Source organism: Corvus hawaiiensis, chromosome 4 (genome assembly GCF_020740725.1).
Source record: "Corvus hawaiiensis isolate bCorHaw1 chromosome 4, bCorHaw1.pri.cur, whole genome shotgun sequence".
NCBI classification, from domain to species: domain Eukaryota; kingdom Metazoa; phylum Chordata; class Aves; order Passeriformes; family Corvidae; genus Corvus; species Corvus hawaiiensis.
The window spans coordinates 51,477,144-51,491,801 of record NC_063216.1 but is presented as its reverse complement, the minus strand read 5'-3'; the positions used below and the strand labels follow the sequence as shown (position 1 = coordinate 51,491,801).

The 14,658-nt window shown below is 36.6% G+C and overlaps 1 protein-coding gene across 42 annotated transcripts in view; it reads left to right on the top strand.

Annotated features, from left to right (window-relative positions):
- NRCAM (neuronal cell adhesion molecule) overlaps positions 1-13,832 on the top strand; it is a 149,419-nt gene extending 135,587 nt beyond the window's left edge. For 19 of the 42 annotated variants that reach the window (XM_048300079.1, XM_048300084.1, XM_048300076.1 and 16 more), the window contains 2 exons: positions 692-770; positions 2,567-9,122. In XM_048300079.1, coding sequence (XP_048156036.1) covers positions 692-770; positions 2,567-4,406 — 1,919 coding nt within the window. In that variant the 3' untranslated portion in view covers positions 4,407-9,122. Of the gene's footprint in view, positions 1-691; positions 771-2,566; positions 9,123-9,693; positions 9,752-10,311 lie in introns of those variants that run through there. The other 23 variants (XM_048300110.1, XM_048300107.1, XM_048300114.1 and 20 more) reach the window with 3 other exon arrangements.
- Positions 13,833-14,658: the final 826 nt, after the last annotated feature.

Below are 14,658 nucleotides of genomic sequence, written 5' to 3'. Positions count from 1 at the left end.
TTATATGCCTGGATTTATTCCCACCAGTGAAAAAGGATTAAGCCTAAAACCAGAATGTGCAAGAGATACAATTGTGTTAAATTTAGGTTCCAGTGTATGTGCCTTTATGTTGGGGTTGATCATGTTGTAGAAAAGAAGAAATTAACAAACCATGCCTAGTATTTTGAGAATTATTAATACTGAAAAAAAAAATCTAAATTCTCCGGATTCTTACTACATGAAATTAAAGCAGAAAATGTACAAACTGAGAGTGAACAAAAGTGAATCTGATTCAGTTTTATCAATCAGTATGAAAAGAATATCAAGAAGAAATAGAGAGCATGGTTAAGTAGAACTAAATTATTCAAATTTGGTTAAAAAATAGCTCTATTAATAATATAAGTAAATAAGTTACTTTAGTAGGATTTTAAACAAATTTTGAACTAATTTCTTTAGTGCTAGAAATGAAAGAAAGAAAAAGTTCTGGTAATACAAAATGACATAGTCATTTCTACTTGAACAAAAATAAAATTCTATAACTAATTAACAGATCTTTTTCTTAAAAAAAAATTAATAGCCTAAGGCCCCATTTAAAAAAATTGGTTTTATTCAAACCATGTTCCTGCCAAATGTGATCAGTTTGAGAAATTAAGGTCTGAGACTTTCTCATCTTGCAGTTTCATGATAAAAATTACTATTTAAAATATTTTAGTGAAGGAAAAGGAGGATGCACACGCTGATCCAGAAATACAACCTATGAAGGAAGACGATGGAACATTTGGTGAATATAGGTGAGCAGCTTATGTGGTTTGTCATGTTCACTGTTCATGTCACACATCTACTGTATATAGTATCACACTTATTAATTCAAGACTAACTTTTTTTTCCGTGTCAAAGATTCTGTATCCAGTGTTATGTAGAACTAAAAATAGCATTTCAACCACACCATTAGAAAAAAAAAGTATCCAAGCTAAGTGTAAGCCATTTGCTAATTCAAGGGGAAAAGCAGATTAAAACATAATTGTATGTGTTTGAAAGTCAAAGTGTGGAATCTTTATTTACAAAGCCATCTTTCAGATAGTTCAAATTCCAGATACAGTGTCCTTTCAGTTAGGGAACTATGTTGAGCGTTATGATTTTTGAAAATAAAATTTCTAACTGAAGCCTGATAAAGACAAACTGGTGTTAAGTTGACTGGAAAACAAATGCATTTAAAATGGCTGCCAGTACTAACATCTAATCCAATAACAAAGAAGTGATGTTATACACAGAGGTGAAGGAGTGTCCTACAAGAAAGCAAATCTCCCTTTCATGTATTTCAGTACAAGATATATAGCAAGCAGCTTCAAAGCATGCAACACAGCTCTTATTCCTGACTCTCTTCCTTTATAGTAAATGCAGTCTAGCCAAATCTGGCATTACCAAAAGCATACCTTGGCAAATCTATTCATATAACAGCTATGAATATAGCTTACTAAATAAGCAGTTTGTTTTTTGATTAGTACAAGAAATAATGTTATTATTTTCTAAATAGGTCAATATGATTATATTTTACATGGCTGCTATAATAGACTCTATAGTGCGTTCCTGTGTCAAAAGTAGTGTAGAAGTCCTTTATTATTTCAAAGATTTGACAAATGTACATATAAAAAGCAGTTTTTTTCAAGAAGGATCTACTTTGTTGCCATAGCTTCTTCATAGAAGGGAAATGTACATCTTGATCTGACAGGACAAGATGTACAGTTCTGAATGCGAAAGAGTAGTTTCTGTTTATTCTTAATAATTCTTAATAATTCTCTTAACTCTGTTCTTAGGTTAATGAGTTCAGAATATTATTTTATTACAGCTGTGTGTATGAATTACCTAATTTGACTGATAAAAGAGGAGGTGTGAAGCAATCTTTGGGAGCAGAGTTAAAAAAGTACTGTATAAGTTTTCCTGGGAAGTCTAGTTTGCATACTGCTTTATGCATACTTGCTCCACTCGTTCTTGATACAGTTCTTGCTGGAACTTTCAGCAGCAGAAACTGACCTTTGTACAGAATTGTACAAATGATATGACCTCAGTACATGTTTTCTCAGGCCTGGAATAAGTATTCAAGTCTGCTTTCATGTGTGACCTGTAGCAAGATTTGAATTTATGTCTCCATATTTAAGTGGCTTGAGTTAATCTAAAGAATGATCTACAGCTTTATTAAATTATTTTATAATGCTTTTATTCACTTATGTCTGGTGAATATGGGCAGATGCATTGCAAGCTTTCAGACTTGTTCACATGAAAGAGTTAATTCTATGTACCCTGCAAAAACTCCTTTCTAAAATGTATTTCTGTGTAATTAGTCTATATTGGGCTTTCCTCTTTTTTTCTTAGAGACAGGGCAGCAGCAGCAACCAGTCAGATTACAGAAGATATCTTGCCATCCTCTCTGCAGCCCAGCATCACTGCAGTCACTCAGTTCCCAGTTTGTCTGCCTCACATGATGCGGTGCTTCTTTGAGGAAAAAGGGTATAGGGTTTCCCTTGAAAAAAAATGTAACTTTTGAAAGATCTAGGAATTCGAGTATTTTGAACTTTTTTCATCACTTCAGGTCCATGTCTGCTTGGACAGGAAAGAAACTGGACAAGGAAAAGAAAAGAAAAGGTAGCTGTGCCAATTCTCCTGAAGCAGACCCTGTCTTTACCAAAGCAAAGTCTGTGAGATCTGACAGATCCAACTTCTTCAGAAGGTCAGGGGATCAATACTCCAGCACCAGATCAGAGACCTCCTACACCAGGAGGAGGGCTAGGCAGTCTTCAGAGCTTACAAGGGTTAGTTCTGTCTCTGCTTCCCTCTGCCAAGAGGAAAAGAGGTCAGACGAATGGAAGTACAGGCATGGCTCTAGACATCATGCTTCTGAGCAACAGATAATGGGGTCGGAGGAGGGCTCAGATTCTCAGGCAGGACAGCCATCCCCTTTCCAGCAACCCCTCAGCTGCAACTCAATTGGTGGCTCACTGGCAAGGCAGCATTCTTCTCTCCAGCACTGGTGCAGCCAGACCCCAGACTGCAGCTCAGATTCAGAAGACACTCAGAGCTCCTGCCACAGGAAGGTGAGACCTACTACTACTACTCACTTCTCTGAATATGAAAAGAATTCACTAATGAAATCTGTAATCTTGCCTGAGCTGGCTACTGTCTTAAAGGATGCTTTGACAGCAGCCAGACAAAGCATAACGTCTGTGGCACAGGCTAGATCCCATTCAGTAAAACATCCCAGGGTACCAATTGCAGAAGTTCCTCTGGTTCCTTTAGAAGCATCTGGGAGAAGTTCCCAGACTTCTGAGTCTGATCATATGGACAGTTTAAAAGATCAAACAGTTTCTGTGAAGAGGAAACCTGAGGCTGACAAGGCCTTGGAGGTTGAATCAGCCCCTGAAGATGGGGAGATGGCATCTGAGTCCCCTACAGAAGATCCAGAAGGACCAGATCCTCTGCGTAGATTTGACATGGAGAATCAGAATTACCTGTTTGAACACATAAAGAGGGTGTTAATGCTAAAATCTTCCAAATCTGAATGCACTTCAGAAGAACTGCTTATCCCCTCTGAAGAAGGCAAGGTAGATAATGCACTTCCTATCCATTCAGCTGTAGAAGATCTTGTCTGCAGGATTTGGGGTAATCCTGAAGCCAAGCATGAAGCCCCAGCAGTCCTACATAAGCTCTATCCTTTTCCAGTGGATAAAGTTGCTTTGTGGGGGACCTTGCCTGAGGTAGACAGAGCACTGGTTACTGGTGATTCTGTACTGTCAGTGCCTGCTAATACGGATGCTCTCCCTAAAGATCCTACTGACAGAAAGATTGAGGAAGCAATTAAAAGATCTTTCAAGCTAGTTGCAGCCCAGCTTGGAGTATCTATCTACTGCACTTATGCTTCTAAAGCTTTACTAATATGGTTAGAGGAAGAACGAGTGAGATTCAAAAAGAAATGGGTCCCATCTGGTGCCATGCAGAGGAAACGGAGGCTGTGTAAAATTGCAGCTAATTTTATCCATGATGCAGCTGAGGATTCTCTGACACTCACTGTTAAGAATGTGGCGTGCCTCACTGTCGCCTGGAGAGCTCTCTGGCTGCGTCCTTGGAGCTCATCGCAAGATCTAAAATGTAAACTGCTGTCTTTACCGTACACAGGGGGCAAGCTGTTCGGTGAATCCTTAGTTCAGATCATGAAGGATTTCTCAGAACACAAACACTCCTCACGTCAGATGAAAAAAAAGAGCTCTGTTGGAAGCTCTTCCTGTTCTCCTCACAAGTGTCTGAGCTCCTTGCGTTCTCCTCCAAAGTTCAAAGGAGGGAAGGGAAAGTATAAGGTCTCACAATCATTTCATGCCAAGTACGAAAAGACATCTCACTTTCAGAGAGATATCAGACCATCAAGAGGAACTTTTTAAGAACACAGACTTGCTTCCTAGTTTCTCAGGAGCTGAGAAGAGTGAAATGTTTCAGTATTTCTGGACAAATAAACCCAGTGCTTAGAAAATTAGTTGTTTCAAGATTTAAATTATGAAGTTACTTAAATCTTAATGACAAATTAAGACATTCTAGAGAAATCATAGCTCTCAATTTTAGGGGAGAGTTTTTTCGCATTTCATTTCTGGGCTTCCCAGTGGTCTTGAGATGGCTTGGATTTGTTTGAAGTTTTGCACTCCTCAACTTCAACTAAGAGAATACTTTCTGCGGGAAAGCTGGCTGGTCTGTGGGACTAGACAAAATCAGATTTTTCTGCCATACTGATCTAGTGAAGGAAATAATGCTTGAAGAAATGCAAGTGTTTCAGGAACCATGGAATGATTCAGTGACAGTTGTTCCTGTGAGTGGATGGATTCCTTCAGTTTTACATGAGAAGGGAAAACAGTGCCTCTGTAGCAATCTGCACTGCATTCTCAGTGGTTTTCTGAGTTGTAGAAGGCTGAGACAGTAAGCTGTGGACAGTCATTGTCTACACCAAGAACCTGCAAGAAACAGAATAACTACCACAGCTGTATGTTCAGGTCAGTGTATGTGTATAAATCAGCCTAAATTTTCCTCCTGGTCCCTAAATCGAGAGGAATTAAGAGATTACAACAGCAACAGACCCGTGGGTTCATGGGTAGGAAGACTGGAAGCAAGCAAGTACAAGGGAAGGATGAAAGTCCAGCAGTCTGCAGAATGTTCTTAGGAAGATAAAACAGGACAAGGCAACTACAGTAGTAGGATTGCTAGTTTGGTAACACAGGATATTTGCACATTTTGGTGAATTATTTTCCCTCTTTTCTTCAATATTTTGACAGAGTATTTTTCCTAAAATTCTAGGCTATGAGAGACTTTGTGGCAGAGAGTTCTGGGATTGCTAAATAATATATTACTCTTCCTTCTTGTTCTGGGTTGATTAACAATGAGAATGTAGTCTGTAACTACAACAGTAGTTTTTTTCTCTTGTGGTTACTTAACTTGCAGCTTAGGTGTGTTTCCACAGGGACCTAGCCATGATTTGTGCCTCAGCACTGTAATTCTAAGCTTGGTTGCTTTCAGCACAAGAGATTATCTCAATGGACTTCCTGAAGAACTGAATAGTCCAGTTGGATTTGGCAGTGATCTTACTGTATTCTAATTTACACACATGTAATTTCTTTGACAATTCTTAATTCTTGAATACTTGTGCGATTAACAACAACTTTTTCAACACATTGGTTTTTAAAGCCAGAGCTTAATCATCCAGTTTTTCCAGCTTCTGCCAGGATTGAAGATTGAGTATTACAGAGATGTTAAAGAGAAACTACTCAGAAGACTAATATAGGTGTGCTTAAGTCTTAGCTAAATAAGAAATAGTAAAATGGTTTAAGTCTGGATTGATACAAGTTCATAAGTTTGCAGGGAAGATATTTGTCACCTGCACAGTCCTAATAACTTAGGAGTGTGAGCAGAAATCTGTTAGGTATAAGGACAGAGATTCTCCTGGAGTGTGCAGGGAAGCTACAGTGGAAGGTACTTCTGTGGCTTTACCCAATTGCTTTTACTTAAACATTTCTGGGCTACTGATGTGAGGTCACAGAAAAGGAATTTACTGTCAACAGTTTTCATCTTCTGCACCCACTTTCTGTGTCTCATAGCCCACAGTGCTTTACCTACTTTGTTTCATGTTGTCTTTCACCTGACAGCTGTGCTATAAGGAAAAGTAGTATATTGCTAACCATATATTGAGTCTTTTTGCATGTCTGTGAATGTGGCAAAATTTAGTTGGGAACTAGTTGCCTGCTGGACTGCAGAGGCACCGTAAAAGTGTCTTCCCCATTCTGACTGGTTGCTGCATGTACCCGTTTCTAAGGAAGAAAAATTGAAAAGTTGAAAGAAGAAAGGAGATTTCAAGGTACATATTTCTTTCAATAACTGATAAGCCTGTGAAATGGAATTACTTCTTTTAAACAAATAAATTTGTAATTTGCACTAATGTTACTGTAACCTTCCTACTTCTTATCTCTTAATAATTAGCTTCAAGTTTGATGTGTTTCATTAAACTAAGAAGAAAAAAACCCATATATTCATATAATAGTAATCATTAATGAATAATATTTAAATCACGCCTTTAGAATATGCTTTAATATTAAATACTTTTCTTGCAAGAAAAGAAGTGTATGTGGTACATATAAGTACTTCTCAAAATGATTGGTACGTATGAGTCTTCATTCAGAAATTTTCATCCTTAAAAAGATACTAGTATGGAATTTATTTATACAGCAAAAAATAGTAGAAGTTTGACTATACTTAACTTCCATGGCTCTAAATAAAGAATTCATACCCATTCTCACCTCATGTTTGGTTCCCTCCTAGTATTGTTTTCTGACTATTAATTATATGCACTGCATAAATGACACTTTTCAAAAACTTCTTCGGTTTCCCACTGTAACTTTAGTCAACCCAATTTGCACTTTATTTTTTATATCAGAGTATTACATTAGGTAAGTATAAAAGTCAGCAAGCAAAACCACAAACAGAAACTGAAAGAAGCTAAGATTTATCCTGTTTGCATTTTGGAATAGTTTTTTCAACAGTTGTAAGCAAGTTTGGCAAACCTTGTGGGTGCGGTGTCAAAATTTATGCTTTACCATGTTTTGGCAATATAATATATATTCTACAGCCTAAAGTGTTCTATAGCTCATCCTAATGCAATTCAGCAGCTTTTGCAGTTTGCTTCTTGGCAACAGATAACACATTCTTCCCCAGAGCACCAGAGCCCCTTCTCTGTTTCGAACTCCCAAGGTAGCAAAAGTGCTGTACAAAACATTGATGTGTTCACTTTTTACTCCTTCTCCTATTTGTTGGTTTTTTTCCTCTTTCTTCCTCAATTTCTTTCTCTTCCACCCAAAACATTGTGTTCGTCTATGAGTCAAAATCCAGTTTGATACAGAAAAAATGGTACCATGGCATATGTGTCCTTTTTCTGCACCAGGAGTGTAAAGCACCTTGGATAATCCCACTTGTTTTTCCACTGCCAGAGTCCAGGCGGAACATCTCTCTAGACTTATATAGCGCAACAAGTGAAGGATCCCTGGGTTCAGCTTTGATGTTTGCATCTGCTGTGACTGTACTCTCACACCAGTGCCCACCTCCATGCAGATACACTCCTGGGTAAATCTGCAGGTTTTTTTGGTTTTAATTACAGAGATAGTAGAATTCATACCCTGACTAAAATATAGAAAAATCGTATACACAATGCAACCGTGTAAGTATTTCTTCATTGTTTGTCTTACACATAATCTTTGTTTGCAAAAATATAAATAAGGAAACCATAAGAGCAACACAAGGCAGAAGTTCCCATACTCAGATTTTTCTAAATTGTAAAGGAAAATCAAGTTTTCACAGGATTAAACACAAAATGTTGATATTTTTAATACAGTAATTGCATATTATTTATTTATGTATATTCCAACCTAGTGAATTACACTGGCTAGGGTCATACTTTAGAATATTTGCACAGAGATTCATGACCAATTGAAATATGATAAAATGGCAATTTTAATTTATTTTCATTTCTGCATCTTATGTTGTAAGGAATTATGAAGTTATTCACCTAAAATTAAGCAACAAACCATATGCCATATGTTCTCTCCTTAACAGTCTTACCCAGAAAGCAGGTCTTCACTGAGAGTAGGACTGCTTATAATTTTAAAGGGAGGACCTGGTCTTCATTTGACTAGTACAGCCTGTTTTAATGACTCTCAATTCCTCCTGATAGTGGCATTGGAGAAACTACATTGTGTATGAGTATTAAATACTCAATTCCATCTTCATCCTTTTAAATACAGAGTCCTTCCAAAATCAACTCTCTTCAGCAATGTCTCTGTAATCTGCTTGTGTTCACAGTGTTACAAACATTTTAACTTTGCTGCTGGATTCTTGAAATTCTGGAGTATAGTCTTTTAAATGTTACTGGCCTGTATGTTTGCAGCACCAATGAGCACAGATCAATGACAGACATTTATCCTCATGCCTTGTACACAGCAATAACTAAAACATCAAGCCTGATACAGTCACATTCGGAGGTTTTGCTTTGGTGTCCTTTGAGCATGAAGATTTTCTTACACGTAAATAAGAGAGTGGTATTCCTACCACTTTTTTCCTGGTGTGTATGCAGAATGATAAAATCTCTGGTATGCTTTTTCTGTAAGTATATGCATATTAGAGGTGTCCTTCTTTTAGAATGTGACAACTTAGTGTCTTCAAAAACAAAAAAAAAAAGGTGATGAGATGAGGAGAAACAGCTTGATGGAAAATGGGTGTAGTGGTTTTCTAGCAATAGGTTCTCAACGGGGCTTTTGTTGGTTACCTATATGAACTGTGTGGCCTTGTACATGCTATGTTATATATATATGTATGTATATTATATATATATATATTTGTATATATATGGTTTCTCTGGGAGTTCAAAGGTTTAATTAGGAGAAAAAAATGCATTATTTGAAGAATTAAGATATTTGGTTTTAGGAATTAGAGGGTTAAAATAATTTGCTGAGTAGATATTCAGCCTAGTGTTCTGGAAATTGTAAAATGTAATTTTGTTTCTTTGATATTTTGTATGTGTTTCTTTATATTTCCCATGAGCTGCGAATCTAAATAAAAACCCCAAACCACTTCCTTTTTTTGTACCCTATATGCAAATAAGGTCACATGTTCTGTTTAAGACAAGGTAAATAATTGCACCCAAAAGTGCAGCTGGCAATAGTGGGTTTCAATTCAAAATGCTTTGGAGCTGCTGCTGAAATCTTCATCTTGAAACTGAAGTGCAGTGTAAAGGGTTCTGAAAAGAGCCCAACTATATCTATTTCATGAAATACAAGCCTACCACAGCTGCAAATTTATTTGAGGATGCTGATGGTGCTGCAGCTTTTCCACTGACAAAGGAAAGACCACAGCACTTTGCTACAGAGATCTCTTCTACTGGCCTTTCCTTCCTTTCCTTTTTCTGTTGTCCTCCAAATCACCATCATCGTTGTCAGAACATTGTCATGGAGTAGGGGAGGGAGATGGATCTGATAAGAAATGAAAAAGAATAAGCATGTCCTCAACTCCTCAATTCTAGCTACTGTAAGCTAAATTGTTTCTTACCTGTAATACAGTAAATATTGTAACAATTTTAAGAGCAACTTATTATTGATAAAATACTGATCACTATCAGGATATGGACTTTGCTTTTCTTCTTAGGCTATTTTCATTTGTTTCTTCTGCACCCTTTTAATGGAATATGTAGGTCTCTTGAAAGGTAAGGTTGAAAATTGCAAGTTTGGCCTGCATTATGTAACAAATTATTTGAAATGCAGCACTTTTATTTTCTTTATACTAGTAAAGAAAATCAGTATATTTCATTTAACCAAATTCATTCTTCATTCATTTTCAAGGAGTCAAAGAAATTAAGAAGTTTAACAGACTAACTTCACAGCACATCATAAGCTTGTTACTTTGGAGAACAAACAAATTATTTTTTTATAACTTTACAACCCACTTCTTAATGCTTGCAGTTGCATCTAAATGACTTCCAAGCCAAGGGCCCAGGTATTACCACTGAAAAGTGATGCACGATGGGGAAAAAAAAAAATCACAACTCCTCCTTCCTCCGCTGACGACATTCTCTGTTTAAGCCATTCTTACACCATGTTTTCATGTGAACTGCATCATATTGATTTGTCTCTACAATGTGATGTGGGTTTACTAAAGGATTATAGGGCTGCACACATGCTTTTTATAAACTCTGCATGCACAGCTGATTTTGTCTTAATAAATAATACATCAGTTAATTCCATGTTTGTTTGTTTGTGTCTCCAGTGATGCAGAGGACCATAAACCTCTAAAAAAAGGAAGCCGGACACCTTCAGACAGAACTGTGAAAAAAGAAGACAGTGATGATAGTTTAGTTGACTATGGAGAAGGTGTAAATGGTCAGTTCAATGAGGATGGCTCCTTTATTGGACAATACAGTGGTAAAAAAGAGAAAGAGCCTGCAGAAGGAAATGAAAGCTCTGAGGCTCCTTCTCCTGTAAATGCCATGAATTCATTTGTGTAACCACAGAACTCGATCCCCTTGTATCTTCAGTTTGTTTAAAGCACTTGTACATCCTCCTTCTCATACTATGAACACACAGGTAACGGAGCTCCTTACCACCAGATGTTAATGCTATGAGAATATGCAGGTCAATACCATTACACAGCATAATGACACAGTAAGTGGTATGTTAGTGTGAATCAAAATAGAAAATTCAAATTTTGTTCAAAACTTGGGTATTTTTACTTTTTTTTTAAAGGAACTGACACAAACAATAACATCAACTTGTAATTTTGTTTCCTGTTGAAAACACAGTATAATGCATGGAAAAAAAGACCCTACTCAATTCACAGATAATCTTGTGTACACTATAAAAACATGGTTTGACAATTTGTTATGCAGTCCTCAGCTGAATCCCTGGATATGAATTCCGTTCTCATTGTCAGAGTGTTATAGTAGTATTATATAGAACTTCAATGTCTTTGTGGACATTGTTGTGAAATTGGTGACTTAATGTCTAGCTATCATATGTCTTTTTGCAAGACAGTTAGGAACAGTATGTACAGTATATAATTGCTAAATGATTTAACTATGACACTTGCATTTGCTGATGCTTAATGAGACCCTATTATCTGCTCTTTGCTCCTATTACTTTATAGCCTTTTTAATCTATCAAGTATTACAGCAGTACAGTGTTCTATTTTTACATCAAAACACATTGAATTGATTTTAGGGCATAAAAGATACGCATTGCAATGCATTTTGGAATTTGTACAGTCACTAAAAGAAAAACTTTAAAAATGAGAGAAAATATTCCAGAAAACACAGGGCAAAGTACATTCAGTGCCTTTATACAATATGCATTCCGTGATGCGCTGTACTACTAAATCAGTTGGTGCAGTAAACTGTGATTAGCAGACTATTGTCATTGCCAAATAAAGGAAAAATGTGATGAAAAAGAAGTGTTATGAAACTGTTGTGCTAAAAATGAAAAATTCAAAGTATTTCAAATTACATAATGAAGAGTATGATTTTTATCCTTAAAAAAAAGCTTTCTACATAGTTACAGCACAACATGTTTTCATGGCCTTAGAATACTTAAAAATGAAAACAAACAAACAAACAAAAACCCCAAAATACAACCAGAGCTAAATTATTTACTAACACAGCAAGGTATAAGCTCTTGTAAAATAAATCATTAAAAACCCAAACCAGTTGAATCCATCAGTGAGAGCGCATTTCCCTCTGTGTCCCAGCCTGATCAGTGTGGCAGCTTTGTAATTATCTCCAGCCTGAAGCAGTGTGGGGGTTATCACTCAGAACCACAGCATTCCATCTGACAAGTGCTAATACGGTTTATTGGTAAAGGATTACCCTTATCGGTTAAAAAATTATTTTCTCGCATACTATATCAATCAAATGTTTACCTCCAAATATAAATTTTTATAGCAACCTATGGTTGAAGGAATGCTCAGTTTCATTTGCCAATAAATTGGTTTTTCATAACTTGCATCAAGTTTAATTTTAAGTAAGCTTTTTATATGTAGATATTTTGTTGAATTTGTAAATACACTTAAAGCGTAGATGCTATATGCTTTTAGGTGTTCCAGACAAATAAACCAAGAAAGCTTATGTTGTACTGTGTAAGAAGTACTACAGCCAATGGTGTGCATGGTATTTTAAAGCATCTACTTTAATTTTTTTTTTTTTTTTTTTGCTGTGAAAACAAAATAGTGAACTGTTCTGCTCATTTACTACAGATTCCAGCTGAACCATTCAGAGCTTTTGCCAGTGCACTACATTAGCCCATAGAACACCTTGCAGCTTTCATGTATATATTGTAGGTAAAGCACAACTGAAGTAATCCCAAATGTAAGCCAGCTGTAATAAGCTTCTTTTGCACCTTTGAGCTTTCCATTGATCAGTTTTTTTTAATAGAAACCGAAATGAATTATATGAACATTGATTACAAAGCACAAAGAGAACATTTCTTAACAGGATTTGCCAGTGGTTTTGGTAAAAAATAAATACCATTTTACTCTTATTTAATTGTAGATGCTGAATTATCTGTGCATGTGGGGGTAAACATACAGGCTCACTTCTGTAATAGTGCAACAGATTTTGTATTAAAAATAAATGTGGTTTTAAAATTTCACTGTTTGTTCTGTTTACACTAGCAGTAAAAATCACATCGGATTCATCCTGTAATTAAGGATTCAAAGGGGAAAAACAGCATGAAACAACTCTGGCAGAAGTTGTTCCCATGATGTTACAGAACTTCCATTACTGCCACCAAATTATTTACAGGAAGTTGCATACCTTCACATGCTACCATTTGAAAAAATATAAATTTGTCTGACCGTTTCCCATTGAAATTTACTATTTGAATTTTACTTCCATGGATGTTTTTATTATTTATTTAGTCATATTACTGCAAAGAAAAAAAACCTGAAACAGTCATGTTCCATACCTGTAAGAGTGAATAAGAGAAAGTGAGAATGTTGATTTGAAATTAAGAGCCCTCAGATAGGATCCCAGATAGGGATTTTTTGTCCTAAAGGAATTGTCTGACATACAAATTTATGGGTATCTGTTTTTAAATTATATATATGAAGTGAGGAATTTTTAGATATAATCTTTTACAGTACACAAAATCCATTGCAATGCTCTTTTCATATCTTGTCTATTCTGTATATGAATGGAAACAGACTGGGCAGGAGGGCAGCTGTTCTGCATAGAAGACTGCAGGAGAACCATGGATTCCAAGAGATGCAGGTGCTTCAGGAGATGCATCCAAAAGTTGGTGTGTGGGCATGATGCTTGAAAGAAGGATCTTATCACTGAATCAGAAGCCATTCTGTCAGCCTTTCCATGTGTAATTGGAAACTCCTGGATATTTCAGCTCCTGTCATCTGCACAGACTCAGTTCTGGCACTTCCATCTTCAAATATCTTCACACTATCTTCAGGTATTGGCTGCCTTGGGTTTTGTACAGGTATATGTTGATTTTTGCAGCAATGTAAATTGTCTGGGAGATATGAAATACAGCTGTTTCTGTTTCAATTAAAGAATATTTCCTGAAAAGAGGGGTCTGAGTTCCCTAGGCTTAGTTGGGAAGAAAGATTTCTTACAGTAACAATTTTTGGAGACACACATACGTTGCTTGTGCATGTTTCCCCAAAGTGTACTAATACGTATAGTTGCTGCATTTTCATTTTACTGATATATCTTTGCTTTTGGCTTTATTCTCACTGAAGTGATTGTATAAATCCTGAGGGAATTAAAGAGGATACACCAATGGTAACTTTTCTTGTAATCTATTCTCACATTGTTCCTAGGAAAATACAGTTTCCTCATGGCTCCATGTAGCAGAGGCAAAGTGGCCAAAGTTTTGGGAACCAAATTCTCTTTTCATGCTGTCTGGTCCATTTTAAAACAGAAGCCCTAGGAATTATATATGAAGAAATATTATCTACAATGTGGAAGTGTCTTCTTTTCTGAAAAAGAATTGGGGAGAAAATCAGAAAGAGGATGAGATTCCAATAATTTCTGAAAAGCAATTGTCCTTTGCCATGTTTCTGTCCCGCCCTTTCTCTCTTTTCCTCCTTCATCTTCCTTAGGAAAGAACATTTCAGAGAGCTGGCAGAAGCAGCAACTGGTTTTGTGGGAAGATGGAAATAACTGAATGTGCTGCTTGTAGGAATCTACCCCCAAATGATACCCCTAGGGTGAAAATAAACCCAACTGGCCATCATGTTTTAATCTCTGAAGGGATCTCTGGCTGCTCTTTGTACATGAGAAGTGGAAACTTTAGACCAAACTGTCAAGATAAATACATGTCAGCAGGACTATGACAGACAGTAGATGTGATCCATTGTGACTGTTAGCAAGGAGGAAAATGGTGATGCCTATGTTCTCATGAATTTTGGCAGCAAAAATATACACGATGTTCCTTACTGTGCTCACATGTAAATGAGCTGGTAAAGAAATTTTGGTCATGTTCAATACCTGAAGGATGGATTCTTCATTTGGGATTGAAGATGTTTGCCCTAGTGTGAATTTGGCAGCACTGGCTTTGTCCCTCTGGGAAAGCTGCACAGGATAAATTTGAAGCCAGCTGGCAAGTAATG